Genomic DNA, 27,135 nt, shown 5'->3' on the forward strand with positions numbered 1-27,135 from the left:
CCTTAAAAAATTAGAAATACCACATGATGCCTCTATCCTATTTCTGGTTATATATCCAAACGATCTGAAAACAGGATCTCAAGGAGATGTTTGCACACCCATGTGCATAGCAGCACTTACAATAGTGCAGAAGTGGAACCCCCAAATGTCTACCAGTGGATGAATTGTTGAACAAAAATGTATACGTACAGTGAAATATTCAGCCTTAAAAAAGGAAGAACTTATGATGTATGCTACAACATGGATAAACTTTGAGAACACTATGATTTCACTTTCATGAGTTACCTAAATATTCAGATTCATTAGAACAGAAAGTAGAATGATGGTTACCAGAAGCCTGGGGGAGAGAGAAAAGGTGAGTTATTTTTAAATTTTTTAAATTTTTTGTGGTACGCGGGCCTCTCACTGTTGTGGCCTCTCCCGTTGCGGAGCACAGGCTCCGGACGCGCAGGCTCGGTGGCCATGGCTTACGGGCCCAGCTGCTCCGCGGCATGTGGGATCTTCCTGGACCGGGGCACGAACCCGTGTCCCCTGCATCGGCAGGTGGATTCTCAATCACTGCGCCACCAGGGAAGCCTGGTGAGTTGTTTTTTAAATGAGTATAGAGTTTAAGATTTGCAAGATGAGGGAGTTCTGGAAATCTGTTTCACAGCAGTGTGAATATACATAACCCTACTGAACTCTGCACGTAAAAATCATTAAGATGCTTAATTGTTCATGTGGTTTTCTTAACCATATCAAAAAGAATGCAGAGGTGTAAATAACTTACTACAAATGTACAAGAATCAAGAGAGTATTATACTGGCATCAAACCAAACATCTAGATCAGTGCAATAGAATTATGAGTTCAGAAGTAAACCCTTATATTTACAGTCTTTTGATTTTTGACAGGGATGCCAAGGCCATTCAGTGGAGAAAGAATACATATGGTGCTGGGACAACCGTATAGCACATGCAAAAGAATGAGGTTGGATTTGTCTTCCCTACCTTGTACAAAAATTAACGCAAGGGCTTCCCTGGTGGCGCAGTGGTTGAGAGTCCACCTGCCAATGCAGGGGACACGGGTTCGTGCCCCAGTCCGGGAAGATCCCACATGCCACGGAGCGGCTGGGCCCATGAGCCATGGCCACTGAGTCTGCGCGTCCGGAGCCTGTGCTCCACAATGGGAGAGGCCACAACAGCGAGAGGCCCGCGTACTGCAAAAAAAAAAAAAAAAATTAACGCAAAATGGATCAAATATCTAAATGTAAGAGCTAACAGTATAAAATCTTTTAGAAAACATAGGAGTAAATCTTTGTGACTTTGGATTAGACAATAATTTGTTGCATTTGACACCAAAAGCACAAGAAACAAAAGAAAAAATAGATAAATTGAATATCATATAGGTTAAAAATTTTCTCTGCTTCAAAGAACACCATCAAGTGAAAAGACAACTCTCATAATAAGAGACAGTATTTGTGAAGTGTGTATATGATAATGAGCTTGTATCCAGAATATATAAAGGACACTTACAACTGAACAATAAAACACAAGTAATAAGAAAAGGGCAAAGGATATAAATATGCATTTCTCCAAAGAATATATACAAATGGCCAATAAGTGCATGAATGGATGCTGAACATCATTAGTCATTAGGGAAATGCAAATCAGAACCAGAAGATACCAGTTCACACCCACTAGGTTGCCTAAGATAAAAAGGGGAGGTAAGTGTTAGTAAGGATGTAGAGAAATTGAAACTCTCATACACTTCTAGTGGGAATATAAACTGGTGCCATCAGTTTCTCAAATGATTAAACATAGAGTTACCATATGACCCAGCAATCCCACTCCTGAGTTATACACATAGAGGAATGAAAACATGTCCACACAAAAACTTGTACACAAATATTTTTAGCTACATTATAATAACCAAAATTTGGAAACAGTCCAAGTATCTACCAACTTCTGAATGGATAAACAAAATTTAGTATATTTATACAATGGAATATTATTTGGCAATTAAAAAAGTTAAATACTGATTAATGCTACAGTATGGGTGAACCTTGAAAACGTTATGCTAAATGAAAGAAGCCAGTCATGAAAGACCACATTTTGTATGATTCCATTTATGTGAAATGTTCTGCATAGGCAACTCCATAGGGTTTAGTAAATAAAAAGTTTGTCAGTGGTTGCCAGGAGATGGGTAGTGGTGATGGGAAGAGAGATTTGGGGAGTGACTACTGATGGATATGAGGCAGCTTTTTGGGGTGAAGAACATGTTCTGAATTTAGGTAGTGGTGATGGTCATACAACTTTATCAGTATACGAAGAATTATTAAATTATATAGCTCAAAAGGGTGAATGTTATATGAATTATATTTTAATAAAGCTGGTATTTTTAAAAAAGTTATAGTAAGTTGACACTCCATCATATTAAAAAAACCCTCTTTTTTGCTCCTTGCCCACTTTTGCATAGTTTTATTTTTATGTTTTTATATTTCAGTCTTTTATTGATATTGTTTTATTTGATACTTATTTTAACAAAAATTATGTAAGTTGAAATGAAAGTTTCAATTTCTTATGGCTAAAAGACTTCAGGTGTTTAAATATAAATCATTCTAAAAGAAATTTTTATCATTATTTGCAATGCAAAATTGATTAAAAGCAGGTAATGTTACAAGTATTTGAATTCACCAAATCATATATTAAAAAACATTTTTGTTCTTAACTGATGATTAAATTACGTCCTCCTTTAATTTTTTTAAAAGCAAAGAACTGGAATCACCTGACATGGAAAATAATTTTTTACCTGGTCATTATTCATTCATTTTCTTAAATCCTTGAAACATATCCCAAAAAAGCATTGCAAGTCATATCAAAATGACTATTGATTATACTTGTTACGTTTTACCTTGGGGCACGTTGTTTGATCTGATATACTAGATAAGGATTGGGAAAATTGAGACATTGCTTTTTCAAGACATTTTCTTTTTCAATATAATGTTATTTTCTATTCTGTTGTCTATTTCAGTATAGTGTATTTTCCATTAAAGTTCCTTTCTGTGCTTTAAATTTTCATCAAAACTTAGGACTGCAAATGCAATTTATTCAAATTATAGGAATTATCTACCAAATACATTTAATTGGCAAAGCTAGTTATCATTGTAAAAACATTCATCCAGTCTTTCATGTAAGTGTGACTATATGCCCTCTTTGCTGATGGAAGAGGCAAAGTTTTTAACAAAAGTTATTTACACGTTCACTATAATTAATTAGGTAGCACATGTTGGACAGATTGTTCCATGTTGTAAGGCAGAAGGGCAGTTGTGAAAGGAGAAGTGGGAAGCGATTACTTTTTTTTTTTTAACATCTTTTTTGGAGTTTAATTGCTTTACAATGGTGTGTTAGTTTCTGCTTTAAAACAAAGTGAATCAGCTATACATATACATATACCCCATATCTCCTCCCCTTTGCGTCTCCCTCCCACCTTCCCTATCCCACCCCTCTAGGTGCTCGCAAAGCACCAAGCTGATCGCCCTGTGCTATGCGGCTGCTTCCCACTAGCTATCTATTTTACATTTGGTAGTGTATATATGTCCATGCCACTCTCTCGCTTCGTCCCAGCTTACTCTTCCCCCTCCCCATGTCCTCAAGTCCATTCTCTACATCTGCATTTTTATTCCTGTCCTGCCCCTAGGTTCTAGAGAACCTTTTTTTGTTTTTGTATTTTAGATTCCATATATATTTGTTAGCATATGGCATTTGTTTTTCTCTTTCTGACTTACTTGACTCTGTATGACAGACTCTTAAGTTCATCCACCTCACTACAAATAACTCAATTTCGTTTCTTTTTATGACTGAGTAGTATTCCATTGTATATATGTGCCACATTTTCTTTATCCATTCGTCTGTCGATGGACACTTAGGTTGCTTCCATATCCTGGCTATTGTAAATAGTGCTGCAATGAACATTATGGTACATGCCTTTTTTGAATTATGGTTTTCTCAGGGTATATGCCCAGTAGTGGGATTGCTGGGTCATATGGTAGTTCTATTTTTAGTTTTTAAAGGAACCTCCATAATGTTCTCCACAGTGGTTGTATCAGTTTACATTCCCACCAACAGTGCAAGAGGGTTACCTTTTCTCCACACCATCTCCAGCATTTATTGTTTCTAGATATTTTGATGATGGCCATTCTAACTGGTATAAGGTGATACCTCATCGTAGTTTTGATTTGCATTTTTCTAATGATTAGTGATGATGAGCATCCTTTCATGTGTTTGTTGGCAATCTGTATGTCTTCTTTGGAGAAATGTCTATTTAGGTCTTCTGCCCATTTTTGGATTGGGTTGTTTGTTTTTCTGGTATTGAGCTGCATGAGCTGCTTGTAAATTTTGGAGAGTAATCCTTTGTCAGTTGCTTCATTTGCAAAAATTTTTTCCCATTCTGAGGGCTGTCTTTTTGTCTTGTTTATGTTTTCATTTGCTGTGCAAAAGCTTTGACTTTCATTAGGTCCCATTTGTTTATTTTTGTTTTTATTTCCATTTCTCTAGGAGGTGGGTCAAAAAGGATCTTGCTGTGATTTATGTCATAGAGGCATCTGCCTATCTTTTCCTCTAAGAGTTTTATAGCTTCTGGCCTTACATTTAGGTCCTAATCCATTTCGAGTTTATTTTTGTGTATGGTGTTAGGGAGTATTCTAATTTCATTCTTTTACATGTAACTGTCCATTTTCCCATCAGCACTTATTGAAGAGGCTGTCTTTTCTCCATGGTATATTCTTGCCTCCTTTATCAAAAATAAGGTGAGCATATGTGCGTGGGATTATCTCTGGGCTTTCTATCCTGTTCCATTGATCTATGTCTCTGTTTTTGTGCCAGTACTATACTGTGTTGATTACTGTAGCTTTGTAGTGTGGTCTGAAGTCTGGGAGCCTGATTCCTCCAGCTCTGTTTGTCTTTCTCAAGATTGCTTTGGCTATTCAGGGTCGTTTGTGTTTTCATATAAACTGTGAAAGTTTTTGTTCTGGTTCTGTAAAAAATGCCATTGGTAGTTTGATAGGGATTGCATTGAATCTGTAGATTGCTTTGGGTAGTATAGTCATTTTCACAATGTTGATTCTTCCAATTCAAGAACATGGTATATCTCTCCATCTGTTTGTATCATCTTTAATTTCTTTCATCAGTGTCTTATAGTTTTGTGCATACAGGTCTTTTGGCTTTTTGTGTAGGTTTATTTCTAGGTATTCTATACTCTTTGTTGCAGTGGTAAATGGGAGTGTTTCCTTAATTTCTCATTCAGATTTTTCATCTTTAGTGTATTAGAATGCAAGGCATTTCTGTGCATTAATTTTGTATCCTGCTACTTTCCCAAATTCTTTGATTAGCTCTAGTAGTTTTCTGGTGGCATCTTTAGGATTCTCTATGTATAGTATTATGTCATCTGCAAACAATGACAGCTTTGTTTCCTCTTTTCAGATTTGGATTCCTTTTATTTCTTTTTCTTCTCTGATTGCTATGGCTAAAATTTCTAAAACTATGTTGAATAATAGTGGTGAGAGTGGCCAGCCTTGTCTTGTTCTGATCTTAGAGGAAATGATTTCAGTTTTTCACTATTGAGAACGATGTTGGCTGTGGGCTTGTCATATATGGCCTTTATTATGTTGAGATAACTTCCCTCTGTGCCTACTTTCTGGAGAGTTTTTATCATAAATGGGTGTTGAATTTTGTTGAAAGCTTTTTCTGCATCTATTGAGATGATCATATGGTTTTTCTCCTTCAATTTGTTAATATGGTTTATCACATTGATCGATTTGCGTATACTGAAGAATCCTTGCATTCCTGGGATAAACCCCACTTGATCATGGTGTATGATCTTTTTAATGTGCAGTTGGATTCTGTTTGCTAGTATTTTGTTGAGAATTTTTGCATCTATGTTCATCAGTGATACTGACCTTTAGTTTTCTTTCTTTGTGACATCTTTGTCTAGTTTTGGTATCAGGGTGATGGTGGCCCCGTAGGATAAGTTTGGGAGTGTTCCTCCCTATGCTATATTTTGGAAGAGTTTGAGAAGGATAGGTGTTAGCTCTCCTCTAAATGTTTGATAGAATTTGCCTGTGAAGCCGTCTGGTCCTGGGCCTTTGTTTTTTGGAAGATTTTTAATCACAGTTTCAATTTCAGTGCTTGTGATTGGTCTGTTCACATTTTCTGTTTCGTCCTGGTTCAGTTCCGGAAGGTTGTGCCCTTCTAAGAACTTGTCCATTTCTTCCAGGTTATCTATTTTACTGGCATATAGTTGCTTGTAATCGCTCATGATCCTTTGTATTTCTACAGTGTCAGTTGTTACTTCTCCTTTTTACTTTGAATTCTACTGATTTGAGTCTTCTCCCTTCTTTTCTTGATGAGTCTGGCTAATGGTTTATCAATTTTGTTTATCTTCTCAAAGAACCAGCTTTTCGTTTCATTGTTGTTTGCTATTGTTTCCTTCGTTTCTTTTTCAGTTATTTCTGATCTGACCTTTATGAGTTCTTTCTTTCTGCTAACGTTGGGGTTTTTTTGTTTTTCTTTCTCTAATTGCTTTAGGTGTTAAGGTTAGGTTGTTCATTTGAGATGTTTGTTGTTTCCTGAGGTAGGATTGTATTGCTATAAACTTCCCTCTTAGAACTGCTTTTGCTGTATCCCATAGTTTTTGGGTCATCGTGTTTTCACTGTGATTTGTTTCTAGATATTTTTTGATTTCCTCTTTGATTTCTTCAGTGATCTCTTGGTTATTTAGTAGTGTATTGTTTAGCCTCCATGTGTTTGTATTTTTTACAGATTTTTTCCTGTAATTAATATCTAGTTTCATAGCATTCAATCGGAAAAGATACTTGATAAGATTTGAATTTTCTTAAATTTACCAAGACTTGATTTGTGACCCAAGTTATGCTCTATCCTGGAGAATGTTCCATGAACACTTGAAAAGAAAGCGTATTCTGTTGTTTTGGGATGGAATGTCCTATAAATATCAATTAAGTCCATCTTGTTTAATCTATCATTTAAAACTTGTGTTTCCTTATTTATTTTCATTTTGGATGATCTGTCCATTGGTGAGAGTGGAGTGTTAAAGTCCCCTACTATGGTTGTGTTACTGTCAATTTCCCCTTGTGTATTAAAGTGCTCCTCTGTTGGGTGCATAAATATTTACAATTGTTATATCTTCTTGGATTGATCCCTTGATCATTATGTAGTGTCCTTTTTTGTGTCCTGTAATAGTCTTTTTTTTAAAGTCTATTTTGTCTGATATGGGAATTGGTACTCCAACTTTATTTTGATTTCCATTTGCATGGAATATCTTTTTCCATCCCCTCACTTTCAGTCTGTATGTTTCCTTAGGTCTGAAGTGGGTCTCTTGTAGACAGCATATATATGGGTCTTGTTTTTATATCCATTCCACCAGTCTATGTCTTTTGGTTGGAGAATTTAATCCATTTACATTTAAGGGAGTTATCAGTGTGTATGTTCCTATTACCATTTTCTTAATTTGGGGGGGGTTGTTATTGTAGGTTTTTTCATTCCCCTGTGTTTCCTGCCTAGAGAAGTCCCTTTAGCATTTGTTGTAAAGCTGGTTTGGTTGTGCTGAATTCTCTTAGCTTTTGCTTGTCTGTAAATGTTTTAATTTCTCTGTCGAATCTTGCTGGGTAGAGTAATCTTGGTTGTACATTTTTCCCTTTCATTGCTTTAAATATGTCCTTCCACTGCCTTCTGGCTTGCAGAGTTTATGCTGAAAGATCAGCTGTTAACCTTATGGGGATTCCCTTGTATGTTATTTGTTATTTTTCCCTTGCTACTTTTAATATTTTTTCTTTGTATTTAATTTTTGATAGTTTGATTAATATCTGTCTTGGGTTGTTTCTCCTTAGATTTATCCTATATGGGACTCTCTGTACTTCCTGGACTTGATTGAGTATTTCCTTTTCCATATTAGGGAAGTTTTCAACTTTAATCTCTTCTAGTATTTTCTCAGTGCCTTTCTTTTTCTCTTCTTCTTCTGGGACCCCTATTATTCAAATGTTGGTGCATTTAATATTGTCCCAGAGGTCTCTGAGCCTGTCCTCAATTCTTTTCATTCTTTTTTCTTTATTATGCTCTGTGGTAGTTATTTCCACTATTTTATCTTCCAGGTCACTTATCCATTTTTCTACCTCAGTTATTCTGCTATTGATTCCTTCTAGAGAATTTTTAATTTCATTTATTGTGTTGTTCATCATTGTTTGTTTGCTGTTTAGTTCTTCTAGGTCCTTGTTAAACTTTTCTTGTATTTCCTCCATTGTATTTCCAAGATTTTGGATCATCTTTACTATCATTATTCTGACTTCTTTTTCAGGTAGACTGCCTGTTTTCTCTTCATTTGTTTGGTCTAGTGGGTTTTTAACCTTGCTCTATGATCTGCTGTGTGTTTCTCTTCCTATTTTGCTTACCTTACTGCGTTTGGCGTCTCCTTTTCGCAGGCCACAGGTCCATAGTTCCCGTTGTTTTTGGTGTCTGCTCCCAGTGGCTAAGGTTGGTTCAGTGGGTTGTGTAGCCTTCCTGGTGGAGGGCACTGGTGCCTGTTTTCTGGTGGATGAGGTTGGATCTTGTCCTTCTGGTAGGCAGGACCGCATCCAGCGGTGTGTTTTGGGGTGTCTGTGACCTTACTATGATTTTAGGCAGCCTCTCTGCTAATGCGTGGGGTTGTGTTCCATCTTGTTAGTTTTTTGGCATAGGGTTTCCAGCACTGTAGCTTGCTGGTCGTTGAGTGCAGCTGGGTCTTAGCATTGAGATGGAGATCTCTGGGAGAGCTTTCACTGTTTGATATTACGTGTGGTCGGGAGGTCTCTGGTGGACCAATGTCCTGAGGTCAGCTCTCCCACCTCAGAGGCACAGGCCTGACACGTGCCTGGAGCACCAAGACCCTGTCAGCTGCACGGCTCAGAAGAAAAGAGAGAGAAAAAGAAAGAAAGGAAGGGAGGGAGGGAGGAAGGAAGGAAGATAGGAAGGAAGGAAGGAGGAAGGAAGGAAGGAAGGAAGGAAGGAAGGAAGGATAAAATCGTTATTAAAATTAAAAAATTATTAAAAAATTAAAAATAATAAGAAAGAAAGAGCAACCAAACTAAAAAACAAATCCACCAATGATAACAAGCTTTAAAAGCTATACTAAAAAAAACAAAAAATAGCAAAATAAAAAAAACTGACGGACAGATCCCTAGGACAAATGGTAAAAGCAATGTTATATAGACAAAAAGCACACAAAAAAGCATACACATACACACTCAGAAAAAGAGAAAAAGGAAAAAAAATATATCTATGTATATAAAAAAGCAAGAGAGTAACTAAATGAATAAATATATCAATGATAATAAAGTCTAAATACTAAACAAAGGTAAACAAACCAGAAACAAATTAGATGTAGAAAGCAAACCCCAAGTCTACAGTTGCTCCCAAAGTCCACCCCCCTTAATTTGGGATGACTCGTTGTTTATTCAGGTATTCCACAGATGCAGGGTACATCAAGTTGACTGTGGAGATTTAATCCTCTGCTCCTGAGGCTGCTGGGAGAGATTTCCCTTCCTCTTCTTTCTTCGCACAGCTCCTGGGGTTCAGCTTTGGATTTATCCCTGCCTCTTTGTGTAGGTTGCCTGAGGGCATCTCTTGTTCGCTCAGACAGGGCAGGGTTAAAGGAGCAGCTGATTTGGGGGCTCTGGCTCACTTAGGCTGGGGGGAGGGAGAGGTATGGAATGCGGGGTGAGCCTGTGGCAGCAGAGGCCAGCGTGACGTTGCACCAGCCTCAGGCACGCTGTGTGTTCTCCTGGGGAAGTTGTCCCTGCTTCACGGGATCATGGCAGTGGTGGGCTGTACAGGCTCCCAGGAGGGGAGGTGTGGATAGTGACTTCTGCTTGCACACAGGCTTCTTGGTGGCTGCAGCAGCAGCCTTAGCATTTCTTGCCCGTCTCTAGTGTCCGCGCTGATAGCCGCGGCTCATGCCCGTCTCTGGAGCTCGTTTAGGGGGTGCTCTGAATCCCCTTTCCTCGCACACCCCCAAACAATGATCTCTTGCCTCTTAGGCAGGTCCAGAATTTTTCCTGGACTCCCTCCCTGCTAGCTGTGGTGCAGTAGCCCCCTTCAGGCTGTGTTCATGCAGCCAGCCCCAGTCCTCTCCCTGGGGTCTGACCTCTGAAGCCTGAGCCTCAGTTCCCAGCCCCCATCTGTCCTGGCTGGTGGGTGAGCAGAGAAGCCTCTCGGGCTGGTGAGTGCCAGTTGGCACTGATCCTCTGTGCGGGAATCTCTCCACTTCGCCCTCCGCACCCCTGTGGCTGCGCTCTCCTCCGTGGCTCTGAAGCTTCCCCCTCCCCACCCAACCCCTGTCTCCACCTGCGAAGGGGCTTAGGGGCTTCCTAGTGTGTGGAAACTTTTCCTCCTTCACAGCTTCCTCCCCGAGGGGCAGGTCCCATCCCTATTCTTTTGTCTCTGTTTTTTCTTTTTTCTTTTGCCCTTCCCAGGTACGTGGTGATTTTCTTGCCTTTTGGGAAGTCTGAGGTCTTCTTCCAGCATTCAGTAGGCGTTCTGTAGGAGTTGTTCCACATGTAGATGTATTTCTGATGTATTTGTGGGGAGGAAGGTGATCTCCACGTCTTAACTCCTCCACCATCTTGAAGGACTCTCTGGGAAGCGATTACGTTTAAGACACACAGGTGAATCTGTTCTCAGGCAGATTTGTATTTTTTAAGTTCTGTATAAATACTCCCTTAAAACTATCTATGGTTTTGCATTCCTTTTAAAGTCTTTGTCTCCAGAAATATTCTCCACCAACTTGAAGAATACTGTTCTACCCTATTCTTATTCTTTTATGCATAAAATAGCCTTGCAGAGCATGCCTTTTATTCATACGTGTATTGTGTGCAGGGATGTTACTATGTTGGTGAACTTTGTGTTCAAGTGAACTTGACCACCCCACTTGACCACATTTACCAGAAACTCCCTGCCTGTGCATTTGTGTCCTATCAATACATCCCTCTCCTGCACGCGTGATGGGTTTCTGTTGGTGCCCATATTCAACCTCAGAATACTTTACAACTGGCAACTTATACTAGTTGATCGGAGCTGGCATCGGAGGCAATTCTCTGTCCTAGCAATTTTATTAGTTTTCTCAGTCAGCACACTTGTATCTTTTCTCTTTTTACAGTTCAGATTTTTAAATTTTTATTAATGAGGTTTTCTTTGGTTAAACTTATTATCCTTAAGTCAGATTGGAAATGTGTTTGTAGACAGTCCTCCATGGGTCTCTTGCCTTTCTTATATTTTGTGAACTGAAGTTTGGTTGCCTTTGATCTGGTTTGTTTTTTCAGTGTAATTCCTATAGTGAGCAGTATTGGAAGACTTAGTGATTCCCAGAGCAATGGTTAGATTTGCATATGACCTTGGAAGATAAGAGCTGGTTTCTCACTTTAGAGCAAACGGGTAGGTATGGTTACTGCCCCACTGCAGGGATGCATGTTCCCAAATCTCAGGGTTTCTGCTGTGTGTGTGCAGGTGTCAGCTGGCCCCACTTAAGTTGCTCTGTGAAAATTGGGACTCAGGGAACTGGAGCAAGAAAACACTGGGATTCTGTCCACTTCTGTTGTCGTGATAAATTCCTGTGGCCCTGCTTCTGACTGTATTCAGCAGGTTGTGATAGACTAACTTGTTAGCTTGAAGTAGTAGGCCAAAATCTCAGGTCCTTCATCGTTCTTGGCAATAGGTAGGAAATACAAATAAAGAAGCAAATAAATAGCTATCAGAGTTCAGTTCAGAAATGTCATTTTATTCATGTTTTTCCTTTAAAAACTACATTATATATTATTTTTATAAAAGTAGCATAGATTTTTCAGATTTTATCTTAGGCTAAAATAAAGCTTTAACATAATTTTGCTATTCATATTTAATGACAGTTTTAAAAGCATAATAAGCCATCTGTTTTTTCATATGCATATAAACTTGTATGTATATATATGCATATATTGGGGGGTGTGTGTTTGGTTTTGAAAAACCAAATCAGTCTTGCTTTGCTTTATCACATTTTCAAGAAATAATCTTAATTCCACATATGCCATCATGATGTATTATTTGCCTCTATTCCAGAATATTGGAAAGAAGATGACCTGCCAAGAGTTCATTGCAAACCTCCAAGGGGTAGATGAGGGTGGTGATTTCTCCAAGGATCTACTGAAAGTAAGCATTGAAATACTGGTATTTATTTATTTATTTATTCATATATTGAAGTATAGGTGATTTACAATATTATATTAGTTTCAGATTATGTTCAGATATACAACATAATGATTCAATATTTTATAGATTATACTTCATTTAAAGTTATTATAAAATATTGACTATATTTCCTTTGCTGCACCATATATTCTTATAACATTATTTTTATGCTTAGTAGTTTGTACCTCTTAATCCCCTACCCTTAAATACTGGTTTTTAAAATATGCTTATATTTTCTACCTACCTTTTAATCTAAAATAGGCTAAGATCACTTAAGTACTTTGTTTTTTTCTTTTAGTTTTATTGGTGATGTTTCTGTTGGGCATTGTCCTTGATGCGTCAGACTGCAAAGTACCCTTTGATTAATAATTCCTATAAGTCCACATTGTAATTGATAATACTGAGATAATAAGTAGATTTGGAATAACTGCTGATACAAATAGTGGGCATTTTTTGATTTACTTGACTGTCAGAACTTGAGAAAGATCACAAAGGTATATTCCTTATGGAAACAAAAAACATTTGTAGACACTAAAGGAAGGAGTTCTGACTCTTCAGTTCCTAGTCAGAAATCCACTCAGGTCATCTCTGGAAAGAGATTAAATTAAATCTGAGTAATTGTAGATTTCCTGAATTATTTGCACTCAGCTTTATTATTGGTAACAATTAGCATCTTTTCCCCTCTAGTCAGATTGTTTTCTAGGAGACAGAAACGTCATCTTTGGAATTCATAGCATCCTGCAGCAGTATAAATGAGATGTGCATTTGATCAAGTGATTGATAATGGATATGAATATTTTAGAAGTTCAGGATAAGATGTGTATGTTGAGAATGTGATTTTTACAGATTTCTGTTTGATTCTAACTTTCTTTTTAAAAACTTTGTACACATGTATATTTCTTTTGGATTCAGTTATTTTGACTGAATTTGCTAAGAAGGGCAGCACATTTGAATCATGGTATAATATGGAAATGTACCAGCTGAAAGATAAGTCCTTTATTATGTTTTTTTGTGAGTTTTAAACTACATAATACGTAGAATCAAGTTCTGCCAGATTTGGAAAGACATATATACTTTGAAAAATGAAAGAAGGTGTAAAAATGGTATTATGAGATTCCAAGTCTTACTGGCTTTAATTGCAGCTCATTAAAAAATTATATTATGAAAAAAGCAGGAAGAAATGTATCTTCAGCTTACTATATAAGGAAGGTATTTTTTAAGCCTTTTCTTTATAGAATAAATGCTGCCGTTTCTGAAGCTACAATTCCAAATGGGAATGGGAAGTAAAAGGTATTGGATTGAGACTTAATAAATATGTTCTGTGCATCCATGGAAGTTATACAGTAGACACACGTTAACAGGTCCTTTTTCAGTCTAGTGGTACTAGCATGGAAAATAACAGTCTTTCTAGGAGAGGATTTGTGAGGCTTTTATCAAGTTATGTCAGAAATGAAAATTGACAGGTATAATTTTTACAGTGAAGCTCTTAGACTTTAGTGGTAGGCTTATGGTAACGTTTGTGACTGTGGGTACGTAGTGGGCAGATTTAGAGCATGTTTGATGGAGCTTTCTGAACCAAATGTAGTTAATGTACAGTGCAGTGGCTACCATTCTCCTTGGGGTAAACATGTTCTTTGATTTAGTCAGTGAAGAATTTGCTGGCTGATTTGTCACAGTTGTACAGTTTGAGATCACGTTTACAAATCTCAGGGAAAAATATGTGTTATACTGTTCTTTATTTACTGTGTGGGAAGATGACAGTGAAGTGACACTGAAAATGACAGTGGCATTTAGCATGGAAATTGTCAAGTAAAATATTGATTCCTTTTTATAACAAACCCCAGCCACTCACCCATCCAAGAGGAGAGTTTTCCATTTCAGTAGGAATCTGGATTTTATTGCAGTTTCTTCAAACCGTTGGTTTCATTTCACTCTTCTGTGTGGCCAGCCCTCTTCCCTGCTCCTTCTCCCTTTCCCTCCCTTTCTGCCTCCCTCTTTCTTCCTCTCTGTTTCTCTTTACTTCTGTCTTTTCCTTTCTCCTTTGTTTTCTCTTTGTCTCTTTCATATCTTTCTTTCTCTTCTCCCCTCCCACCAAAACTCTCTCTCTCTCTTTCAATAGCTAACTCTTCATTCCTTGTTGAGATAAATTATTGGGTGGAATATTAATTGGCATTTAGGGGGACAACATTATACACATGCCACACAGACAGATACATACGTACAGATAAATACAAACACGTTTGGTATCATCTTACAGGTTCTGACTAACCCCTTTCTGTCTTCTGCCACCCCCTCCCCAACTTAAAAAATTACAGGCATGTCCTACATGCAGTTTAATTTATGACGTAAGATATTTAAAGTCACATGGATCAAACCAATAAATGGTTATTGCCACATATTGACCTTATTACTTTTGGATTTCTTTGGATCAAGAGTAGCATTTGGATTTATGTCTGTTGTTCAGATTTCTTTAGACCAGAAGTAACATTTCGACTTACGTCTGTTCAGTGTGGTTGCGTAGTCAGGAATATTTATTGAAGGTCCACTGTGTGTTCAGGTGTGGACTTGGAGAACGTGTCAGAACCAAATGGGCCCCTGTCCTCAGAGATCATAAACTACTGAAAATGATGGAGGGTCCTTTCTCCCTTAACATGGACAGTTATTCCATATTAAAATAAAAATATAAACTGAATTCTGCTGTTGTCAATGGAAATGGTTACAGAAAAATAGACCTTAACATACTTAAAGGTATGCACAATGAGGAACTTGTTTCAAGCCTTCAAATTCAGAGACTTGAGTTAATATTTTGCTTTAAATTTGCCTTAAGGTACATGAAAAGGATAGATAATGGTATATTGAGCCCTTTTTACAATTTACAATTCCACTGCTGTTTCCCTTTTCACTCAAATGACCTAAAACAGATACATGAGTATATGAGTGCTTTGTGCAAATAAGAGTTCTCCCCCGACAAGTTGCTTAGAGCATAAGTTATAGATCTCTATGGTATAAAATGGAAGAAGTTGGGTACCAAAAGACAGCCAGTGATAGAATATTATTTAGGTTCTTTAAACTTGAAACTGGCTGGGAGGATGTGATGTTTGAGATGGGTCTTCATTTGAAAAATAGGTACAGTTTTAGTAGGAGACTTATTTTGATTTTTATTTAGGTTAATATTCCACTTCATCTCCCCCCCGCCCATTTCCTCTCCATAGACATTAATGTTCTTTCTTTCTTTCTCATAAGCACCCCTGACTATTTCCTCACCAAATCAAGACCAAACTATGCCAAACCATCTGGCATGTTTTATGGCTCCACAGGGCCTCCCCATCCCAATGCTTGGATGTGGTTTGCCTTCAGGCATCATTGGGGATGAGGTGGAAAAAGTTCTGATAGATTTAATAGGACATCCCTAAAACTCTAATAAAAATCTTCAGGACATAAATAGAAGGGGATGAGAATGTGAAATGTGGGCCAGCTCTGGGTTGCAGGCTGAACTTCCTGAGAGACATGAAAGCTTGAGGATTATGACTATGGTCTTGGGAACTGTACGACTGGGTTCCAGTCCCAGCTCCTCTCTCTGATTAGCCCAGTGATTGTGAGCAAATTCACTTAAACTTTGTCTCTTGATTTCATCATCTATGAAACGGGTGGTTTTATTAGCACCCACCTCATCTAGTTGTTTTAATAATTGAATGAGTTAATAGTATATAAACTCTTTAGAGACCTAGCATGTGTTAGGTATTATAAGTTTATATTTTTAATATTACTTTATTCTTTACCTATCTCAAAGTGGACTGGACAAGGACTCCACCCCTTCCTGTGAGTATTTGGATCCAAGGTGTTTTACATGTCCTAGGGTTGAGTGGGATTAGTGTCAGTAGACAAGACCTCTATCCCCCATCCCTTTTCAGCCTAAACACACACACATCATCCTGGTCTTTAACAGGAAGCATTTGTGACCTTGACTTTGAGCATTGCCTCCTTTTGTGGTAAGATTTTTAATCCTCGTCATTTATGGCTTCCTTTCTTTCTAAAGACTTGTTGGTTCCAAAGAATGGCCATTGAAATCCTTCACGGGAGGCATTGTTCAGTGAAGTCTGTCTTGACATTCTGTAGGCACCTGACAATGAACCTTGGTTAACCCTATGTTTTCTGCCTTTTTACCTTGTTAGCAACAGTGCCTTTCTCTTGCACCTTATCCCTCTTGGAACATTTTTATATCTTAGGTTTGGTTTGGGTCTTGGATGCTGCAACAGTGGAGAGACTAAGGAGAGTTTGGAATTAAACTGGTCCTGAGATCATGAAGAACCTTTGAGGAAGCAAATAAGTTCTGGTCCTCTTAAAGATCCCAAGAAAATCCTGGGATATTAATGGGGATGTGAATTATTTGAAGTGACTTCAAATCCCTGGGGAAGAAGTGTTGCTGTATCTCTCCCTGCTCTGTGCGTTCTCCAAATAGAGAGCCCTGGGTCAGAAGGCTCATCGGTTTAACGGTCTTGCCCGTCAGTTTTTATAGATTCTTGACTGTGTTATCCTGGGGATCTCTTCCACCCAGTCTCATCAGGGGCAGATTCTAAGAACTAGTGAGAGTGTTGGCATGTATTCATATGCATGTTTCTGAAGTGCTTTGTAGAATAATCTTTAAAAATTTTCTTGATCATCCTCTATCTCATGCTCCAAGTGTAGCACCTTGCTTCTTTGCCTTTCTGTTTCCCAAGTTTTTTTCTTCTGAGTTTCCTATGAACCTCTATTCTTGATTTTAACAGAAAAGCTACATTTGAATCTTTAGTCCAGTTTGCTTTCCATTTCTAACTTTGGTTAGAAATGGTACATTACATGTTGGAAGAGACTTCGGGACTTTGGGTGTGACTACCAGTTATTTACATGTCTAGAGGGGAAGTAGCCATTTCATAATATATTTACATGAAAGAAGAGAAGAAACAATAGGAAATAAGAGAAAAGGAACCAGTGAAAAGTGGCATAGGAGCACACTGGGTGAAGTCAGTCAGTTATTGGCTGCACAATAATATCATTTTGAAGAGCTCCAGACTGAATATTTTTGGCAATGAAACATGAAACCCATGTTTTCTATCCGAGCTTCCTTATTGCCCCCTACCATGTGATACTCAGACAATGGTCTCCTTAATATTTTTATCCTGGTCATGGTTAGGTTTATATTTTTTTTTCCTTGAGCAGCAGTTGAATTCAGTAGGTACCAACAAGAATTACAAGAAAAATAAGCCAAATAATCGAATTTAGGAGTTTTTACATCATCTTAATTATAGAGAGGACAAACAAGAAAACACCCAAGTCTTTCAAAATGATTTTAATATAACTAAAAAACAAAACTGAATACATTTTGCAGAGTATTTTAAAACATACCTTCTCCTAAATCAGCTTAAATACACAGGTAGCTTTAAGAATAAAGCAAGGTAAATAATCTTGCTCTTGGTAAGTCAATGACATGTCCCTCTTTCAGGCTATTGCTTATGATTATATGTTTGGCTTCAGAGTATTTTTCAGAAATTTAATTTTTTTTAAGAAATTGTTTGCTTCCATCTTTCTTACTTGGGAATTTATTAACTCTGAAATTAGTTGCAGTCTCTTAAGGGAGACCAAAAGTTTTTTCACTCTCTTAGGTTTGTAGTTAATGGTGAAGTGTGTGTGTTGGGGGCTTAGGGGGTGTGGGGTAAGGGGGAGTAGTAATTAAATTGAAATAGTGTAAATCAGTGTGCCTGGCTTAGTGGAATTCACATGATTCATTCCACGAGTGGAATGATAATAGTGAATTAAATTGTTACATATTCCAATTCAAGAACATGGTATATTTTTCCATCTGTTTGTGTCATCTTCAGTTTCTTTCATTAGTGTCTTAGAGTCTTTGGAATACAGGTCTTTTGCCTCCTTAGGTAGGTTTATTCCTAGGTATTTTATTCTTTTTGATGCGATGGTAAATGGGATTATTTCCTTAATTTCTCTTTCTGATCTTTTGTTGTTAGTGTATAGAAATGCAACAGGTTTCTGTATATTGATTTTGTATCCTGCAACTTTACCAAATTCATTGATGAGCTCTAGTAGTTTTCTGGTGGCATCTTTAGGATTTTCTATGTATAGTATCATGTCATCTGCAGACAGTGACAGTTTTACTTCTTCCTTTACAATTTGGATTCCTTTTATTTCTTTTTCTTGTCTGATTGCTGTGGCGAGGACTGTGTTGAATAAAAGCGGCAAGAGTGGCCATCTTTGTCTTTTTCCTGATCTTGGAGGAAATGCTTTCAGCTTTTCACCTTTGAGTATGATGTTAGCTGTGGGTTTGTCATATATGGCATGGCCTTTAGTATGTTGAGGTTTGTTCCCTCTATGCCCATTTTCTGGAGAGTTTTTATCACAAATGGATGTTGAATTTCATCAGAAGCTTTTTCTGCATCTATTGTGATGATCATATGGTTTTTATTCTTCAGTTTGTTAATGTGGTGTATCACATTGATTGATTTGTGAGTAATTGAAAAATCCTTGCATCCCTGGGATAAGTCCCACTTGATCATGGTATGTGATCTTTTTAATATATTATTGGATCTGGTTTGCTAGTATTTTGTTGAGGATTTTTGCACCTATGTTCATCAGTGATATTGGCCTGTAATTTTCTTTTTTAATCAATATTGTTAAAACGGCCATGCTACCCGAGGCAATCTACAGATTCAGTGCAATCCCTATCAAAATAATAACAGCATTTTTTTTCACAGAACTAGAAGAAATAATTTTAAAATTTATATGGAAACACGAAAGACCCCGCATAGCCAAAACAATCTTGAGAAAGAAGAAGAGAACTGGGGGAATCACATTCCCTGACTTCAGACTATACAACAAAGCTACAGTAATCGAAACAGTATGGTACTGGTGCAAAAACAGATACATAGGTCAGTGGAACAGATTAGAGAGCCCAGAAATAAACCCACACACCTATGGTCAATTAATCTATGACAAAGGAGGCAAGAATATACAGTGGAGAAAAGACAGTCTCTACAATAAGTGGTGCTGGGAAAACTGTACAGCTACATGCAAAAGAATGAAAGTAGAACATTCTCTAACACCATATACAAAAATAAACTCAAAATGGATTAAAGATCTAAATGTAAGACTGGATACTATAAAACTCCTAGAGGAAAACCTAGGCAGAACACTCTTTGACATAAATTGTAACAATATGTTTTTGGATCTGTCTCCTAAAGTAAAGGAAATAAAAGCAAAAATAAGCAAATGGGACCTTTAAACTTTTTCATAGCAAGGGAAACCATTGAGAAAACAAAAAGGCAGTATACTGAATGGGAGAAAATATTTGCAAATGATATTATCAATAAGGGGTTAATACCCAACACATATAAACAGTTCATACAACTCAACATCAAAAAAACTAACAACTTGATTAAAAAAGGGTGGAAGACCTGAATAGACATTTTTCCAAAGAGGACATGCAGATGGCCAGTAGGCACATGAAAAGATGCTTGATATCACTAATCATCAGGGAAATGCAAATCAAACTACAATGAGATAACACCTCACACCTGTCAGAATGGCTGTCATCAAAAAGAACACAAATAACAAATGTTGGCAAGTGTGTGGAGAAAAGGGAGCCCTTTGTACATTGTTAGTTGGAATGTAAATTGGTGTAGCCGCTGTGGAAAACAGTAGAGGGGTTTCTCAAAAAACTAAAATTAGAACTACCATATGACCCAGCACATCCACTCCTGAGTATATATTTAAAAAAAAACAAAAACACTAATTTGAAAAGATACATGTACCTCACCATTCATAGCAGCATTATTTACAATGGCCAAGTTATGGAAGCACCTTAAGTGTCCACCAGCAGATGAATGGATAAAGAATACGATGGAATACTACTGAGCCATAAAAAAGAATGAAATTTTGCCATTTGCAGCAACATGAACAGACTTGGAGAGCGTTACGTTAAAGTGAATAAAGTCAGACAGAAAGACAAATCCAAACACTGTATGTTGTATCTAAAAAAGACAACAAAGTAGTGAAAAAAGCGAAAAAAGAAGCAGATTCGGGCTTCCCTGGTGGCGCAGTGGTTGAGAGTCCGCCTGCCGATGCATGGGACATGGGTTTGTGCCCCGGTCCAGGAAAATCCCACATGCCGCAGAGCGGCTGGGCCCGTGAGCCATGGCCGCTGAGCCTGTGCGTCCGGAGCCTGTGCTCTGCAACAGGAGAGGCCACAACAGTGAGAGGCCCGTGTACAGCAAAAAAAAAAAGAAGCAGATTCACAGGTACAGACAAGAAACGAGTGGTTACTGGTCGGGGGTGGGGAGGGCTGGCAATATGGGGGTGGGGAGTGGGAGGTACAAACTGTTGGGTGTAAGAAAGGCTCAAGGATGTATTATACAATATGGGGCATAGAGCCAATATTTGGTAATAACTGCCAACGGAAAGGAACCTTAAAAATTATATAAAAAATTTTTTTAGAAAGTTAAAATAATTGTTACATATTCTATTAGTTAGAATCCCAATAAAATGTTACTATTCAGATGCATTTGTTTTCCTTTGCTTTCCCAAAAAACAGAATTTAGATGTGGTTCATTTAAAAGAAGTTTCTGAAAATGCATGTATCCATTACTTAACATATGTAGTTGGCTGAAACCATTGTATGTTTTGTTTTAAATACAATTTTATTATTTGCTATTCTTAGGGAACAGTAGCTTGTGAAAATGATGGAGAAATTAGCCAGGAGGGTAGCACTTAAACAAACAGATCCAAAACATCAAAAGAGAAAAACACATTTTAAATAAAGGTTAATGTATCTTGTTGGAAAAAGGAAGAAACGTAATTAGGAAATATAAAAATTATACTATGCAGGTTCATAACCATTAGGCTTTTAATCAATTACAGTTGTATATAGGGGTAAGCAAGAAAAAAAAATGATTAAACCATTAAAGATGGTTTAACCAGCCATTAAAGATTCAAACAATTTTGTAAAAGCTCTGAAAAGTACCTGTTTGCACGTAGTACAGCAAGAGCTGTAGGATTTTTCTCAAAAAGAGAGAGCAAAGCTAGCTCAGCTTTCAGAGTTCCACTGACCTATCTAATTTGACCCTTTCAGCTAGGGAGAAGATTAACAGTTTAACACTGACAATTGCCCTATTTTTCTTTCTACCAAAAGGCTGACCCTAAGCAGCATTTCTCCCCCATTTTGCTCTCTCCTCTTTCATCTTTGCTTCCAGTGTTATCAAATTAGGACAAGTATAAATGGGGAAACCTGAGTAAGATCGGGGTTTTCAATGTCAGTACTCTGGTTGTGATATTGTACTGTAGTTTTGCAAATGTTACCATTGGGGGAAGCTCGGTAAAAGGTATAAGAAATCTATTATCTCTTATAACTGCATGTGAATCCACAATTATTTCAATAAAACTTTCAGTGAGAAGGAAGTTCCATTTCTCTCCGTTCAGCCAGAGATTTAGGCATCATATAAGGATGATTTTCATGAAGTTTTCCTACTCTTTCAAACTTTACTGCTCTTTCATTACTCTTTCACAGCAGTGAGTGTCACGATGCTTAAGCTTTAGCTATAATGGTGTAGCAGCATTAAAAACAGTGCTTTTAAGAAAAAGGCAATGGGGAATTATTTTAAAGAGTTGAAAGCCAGAAAGTCACATGAGTCCATTTAAAAAGATTATTATTATTACTCTGGAATCTGTGGAGAATTGTTTGAAAGGAAGTGGGAGTGAAAATGGGGAAGATGGTGAAGAAATGGTTGCAGTTGTCCACGCGAGAAGGGATGGCGGCTAGGACGTGGGTGGCGACAGTAGTAAGGGAATGATTTTAAATTGTTTTGAGATGTTATTAGCATTTATGTTACTAAATTATTTTCCAAGTTGCCCCTCTGTCCCTTCCTATATCACCTGTGTTCTAAACTGCATGAAATAAAGAGCAATAAAAAGTAGGAAGAGCCTGTCTGCTTCTTCTGAGTTAATGCTTGGTCTTTGTGCCACTTTGTGCCTCTGTGAAGCCCTCGGCCTGGCCACGCAGGCTTTTCAGTTTTCTCGTGTGTAACATGGGTAGTAAGGCCTTCCTCCAGGAGTGATTGTGAGGATTGGCAAGTGCATCCCCGTGTTGTCACATGGCTCTCGTCTCTGTGACAGGGTTGTGGGAGTCCTGGGCTCCACACCTGTCCTCTTGCTGCTGCTGATGAGTGATGGCGCCTCAGTCATGGTTTCTTGGTTTGTAAAATGAGATATGTGGGCTGTGCCCATAATTTTCAGGTTTTCAGTTCAGGCTCCTTTTAGCCCACAGTATCTGGGGTCACCTTGCCCTGTCCCCACTCCCCACTGGGACCAGAACTCCTTGCTCTGTTTTTTTGTTGTGCTCAAACTTACTCATGTACAGTGTCTTCTGAGCAAAATATTTTGTGGCAAAGAATAAGCTGGAAAAACTCTATACGTGGTCTTTACGGATTCTTTCAGTCTAAGTATTAGGAGTGTTCTTAATGTCATTTTTTTTCTTTGTAAACTCAAATCACATCACTCAAGTTTTAACTTTTATGTTATATTTATTGGTTCAGACAAGTATGTATTTAATAGTGAAAGTTCAGATTTAAATTCAAGAAAATTACCTTTGTTGTGTCAGCATTCTCAAAGGATTACTCCTAAAGAATTATATGAGAGGAAGAAACAGGCCACAGTCTGAAAACAGTCTGAATTTTTTATAAATGAAAAGCCTGAAGTGAATTCTCAGAAATACTTGATCTGAGTTATATTTGGAGTTTACAGTTGAAAATAGGAACTGAGGGGTGGTATTTAAGTGTAGCTAAAAAAAGAGCATCAACTGTTGCCTGGAGTAGGTGAGCTCTCTCCAAGAGAAGGTCCTGGAGACCTGGTAGCAACAGTCTCTATGGAGGAAACGGGCTTGAATGCTTATTCTGGTATAAGCAGGAGAGCCTTTTAAGAGAAAAGCTATGTTAGCAGCTTTTTAAGAGAAAAGCTTTAGAGGTTCTGGCTTAAAATATGGAATGTAGCTTTGTTCAGTAAAACGAATCAAGCTGAGGTGTGATGCAGGGTTCGTGGTGTGTTTCTGCTCTGGTTTCCCTGTGGAGAGATCTGGTTGCAGGCTGTTGCTTCCAGTCGCGTGCTGGCCTGGACAGACAATGCTGCTGCTTCTGGTGTGGTTCAGACCTTGAATGGAAGACGGTGACGATGAGGAAGATAATACTTGGAAGCTGCTGAAGGTCTATATCTCGTGTTCATGCTTTAAAACAATCTATTAAAAAGAATTCTCTTAGAACATTTTGACAGAACAGATGCTGCTTGAAGAGTACAAACAGATTTTTAACCAAAAAAAAAAAGAAGAAGAAGAAAAGAGTTTGAGTAGGGGAAAGGGGAGGTAGTCATTAAGGGTCCTGTAATGGAGTATTAATGATTCCCAGATAGATTCCATTTTAATTTGATCATAAAGTGCTACAGAATTTCATATTCAGATGCATCCATAGAAGTTAGAATGGCCATATGTTTGGAACATTTTTAAATTTCATAATATAGTCCACCAAGGTTAGTGCTCCTGTCACTCAGGCATGAACATGTGGTATTGATATGAATGTAATGGGTCACATTGTGAATTTAAACTGTCCTCCTTTTGCTTATGATATACCAGATGGGGACAGCAGTGATGGGCTTCTTTTAACAGGCCTGCAATTCAATGGCAAATGAAGTACCACAGCAAATAGTCCATCCTAAACACAGGGTTTACCTGTCCATTGAGGACACAGAGACACAGATTTTAATTTAAAGGCATTTGTAGCTGTACAGTACAGAATTTCACAAAGGAAAACAATTTGTTTTGTGGTTGTATTAATGCTTCACTTATGTAAAGGTCAGTTGTCTGGAAAAGACTCAGAAGTTGAAAACACAAAAAAATTAAAATAAAAGTAACTCTGAAGAGCCAGAATAAATGGGTGTTATACAGAGTCTGTGTAACAAACCTTACAAATTTTACTCAGACCCTCATTTATGGTCTATTTTCAATAATAACCAGAATTGTTACTTCTTCAAAATTTTGGCCTAATCTTCCTCCCTGGCGTATCCTAAGCCAATGGCCACTTAGATGCCATTATACAGACAGCTGCCTAAAACCGCGTGCTGTACCTGCCACTGCTCATCTCAGAGTCAGCTCACCTTTTCTAAAACAAATTTAATAAAACACAGTATTCAGGTTGTTATTTAAATTTTTAAATTGAACTTATTTTGAAGAAACAATTGTTTTCCCAGTTTAGCCAGGAATTAAAAGGATAATGTTGCATGGAGTGCTGTCAGTTGGATAGATGGACCTTAGCAAGAAGTGATTTGATGATGAGGTGAAGAGAAAGAGAAAACTTAAAAAGCCCTGGGTCTCCACATGGAGCAGCTGGAGTTGTTTTGATGAAGGGCAGGCAGAGCTGAGTAGGCAGCAGCTTCTCAGAGTGTGTTACAGCCCAGCGGAGTAATGGATGGACTTAGAGAGCCACCAGGAACGTTACATCATGTTTACTCAGTTTGATTAAGGAGACAGGAGTATGAAATGATTTGGAAAGGTTGCCAGCAACTATTTTATAAAGGTTTTTCCATTTAAAGAAATTAGCTTCAATCAGAAAATCCACTAATATAGAATACTTCATTTCTCTACCGAAAAACATTCTTGAACTTCATTTTTGGTCAATGTTGGATTTTTATTGTTGCTATTTTAAAGCTTTTTGTTTATTCTAGTTGTTTTAACATTCACCCTCCTCTCACACTTCCCCCAGATAGTGGCATAGTTTTTGTGCTGTAATGCTGCTTTTTCATAAACACCAGGAAACACCTCGCAAGGAGGTATCTCTGGATGGTGCAGTGCACTGTGCCCCTGACCAGTGGAGGCACCTTCTCCTGTGGGTCTTCAGCACCTCACCAGACCACCTGTTGGGAGGCCCCCCTCAGCACCTCACCAGACCACCTGTGCGTCCCCTCTGCACCTAATGAGGACCACCAGTGGGGAGGTCCCATCCCTTCCCGCTCTTTCCCAGTATGAATGAGCTGCTGTGCCTGTCCCCCCACACACTGCCACGTGAGGATGACCACCACGGACGCCACACCTACTCCTGGGGCAAGTCATTTCACCACAGGGTCTCTTAATGCTGGAAGCAACCGGAAGCATTTATTCCTTGAGAGTGCAACATAGATAAGTTGTTACTCTTCTTCCCCTCTTTTTCTTTCTTTTTCTTTCACTTCCAGAAACACAAGTCAAAGGTAAATCTCTATACCCCAAATATTACCTTGAAGGGTTATTTGCATTTCAGGTTTTTAGTCATATGTTGTAGACTTGGGCAAAAAAGTCATCTTTGGAAAGGGTCATGGATTCTGAGATGCCTGACATTGGATTAGATGGTATTGCTTGTCATTTGCGTGTGACCTCCTCCCTGCCCCTATTCTTAAGGGCGGGGACTATGTCTTGCCCTTATACCTAGTATAATTCCAGGACAAATCAGATATTCAACAAATAATTTGTGAAAGAAATGATTGCAGTTTTATATAAAACCCAGTACTGTGATTTCTGACCATGTGAAAACACCATGTGACCACTTGATGTTGTATGCAGAACTGTCAATGTATACATACAACCATCTTTTCTTGTCTTTTATTTTTTTTGGGGGGGGAATCCATAGTTTTAATCAGATTTTCAGAAGGATCTTTGTTCCCCCCAAATATTGATAGCTATAGACCTAGGACTCTCCCAGAGTGTAGACTTGTACCTTGTTGTTTCAATTAAAATAAACAAAATATTTAGGAGAAAGGATTTTTCTTTCCCGTCTGTACTTTATTCATTCATTGAGGCCCTGATATGCGCCCAGTCTCTGTGCTGGATTCATGGGTGCAGCCCTTAATAAGACAGACACAGGCCATGCCCTCTTGGAAATTAGAATTGGCAGAGAAAACAAATATTGAACCCATGATTACGCAGATCATGAAATGCTTTACTCAAAATTACACACTTACTGTGTTTAGTTACGGAGGGCAGACTTAGTAGATTTGCTATATATGGCGAAAGTCAGAAGCTGGATCAAGGTGAAATCTGAGATGACTTCATTGGCATCAGCTCTCCTTTGCTGCTTGGGTTTAGCTGCCATGTGGAAATTGGCGGCATTTGGCACCTCGGGGGTCATGGACAGTCAGGCCTCTGTGCGTGTTTCTTGAGCACTACCTCTACGGTCAGCGCCTTAACGTTTGTGGGTGAAAAGCCTTGGGACGCGAAGAGGGAGAGGCCGGCGGGGTGCGGGGGTGTGGTTTTGCCCGAATCAAAGATGGCCGCCGCGAGTGCAGCCCCGTGCAGTTTCACGTCAGGTTCTGGAGCTGGGGGAGCCTTCGGGTTGCCCTCAGCGCCTCTTCACGAAGCTGGCGTAAGGCAAAGAGGCGCCTCTGTATAGAGGCCAGGTGGGGGCCGCTACACTCTGGGCAGGGGCCGCGTCCACGCCTCCGCTCCTAGCTGCTGACCTGGCGGCCTTGCGAGTGTAAGTGGAGAGAGGCTTTGAGGCAGGCGTCTGTGCTCCCAGTGCGTCCCCGTTTCCTCAGCTTCCTTGACTTTAGGAGTGAAATGTGAGACTAGGCCCTGGTTCCCCCGACATTGCCCTCGCGCTGTCACTTTCCGGTGGCCAGACACAGCAAGGAGGTCGGCGGCTGCAGCTTCCACTGCGGACTCTCCACGGTCACACTCATATTGGCTCAGCGTGTTGGTGCCCGGCTCGGTCCTCCTGGCACTCACACTCTAGTTGCGGAACTGAATGGACACACGTGAACTGTTGGGTATCAGTTAAAGAGTAATTAAAGGTTAAAAGGTGTGGTCTCGTACTGTTAATTAGCAGTGAATGTCGCTTGGCC

General features: G+C 38.6%; 1 protein-coding gene across 2 annotated transcripts in view; it reads left to right on the forward strand.

Annotated features, from left to right (window-relative positions):
* PSD3 (pleckstrin and Sec7 domain containing 3) overlaps positions 1 to 27,135 on the forward strand; it is a 584,040-nt gene that overhangs the window by 298,187 nt on the left and 258,718 nt on the right. For both annotated transcript variants that reach the window (XM_032618448.1, XM_032618447.1), the window contains exon 9: positions 12,115 to 12,204. In XM_032618448.1, the coding sequence (XP_032474339.1) occupies positions 12,115 to 12,204 (90 nt within the window). The remainder of the gene's footprint in view (positions 1 to 12,114; positions 12,205 to 27,135) is intronic.

Source organism: Phocoena sinus, chromosome 21 (genome assembly GCF_008692025.1).
Source record: "Phocoena sinus isolate mPhoSin1 chromosome 21, mPhoSin1.pri, whole genome shotgun sequence".
In the NCBI taxonomy this organism is placed as follows: Eukaryota; Metazoa; Chordata; class Mammalia; order Artiodactyla; family Phocoenidae; genus Phocoena; species Phocoena sinus.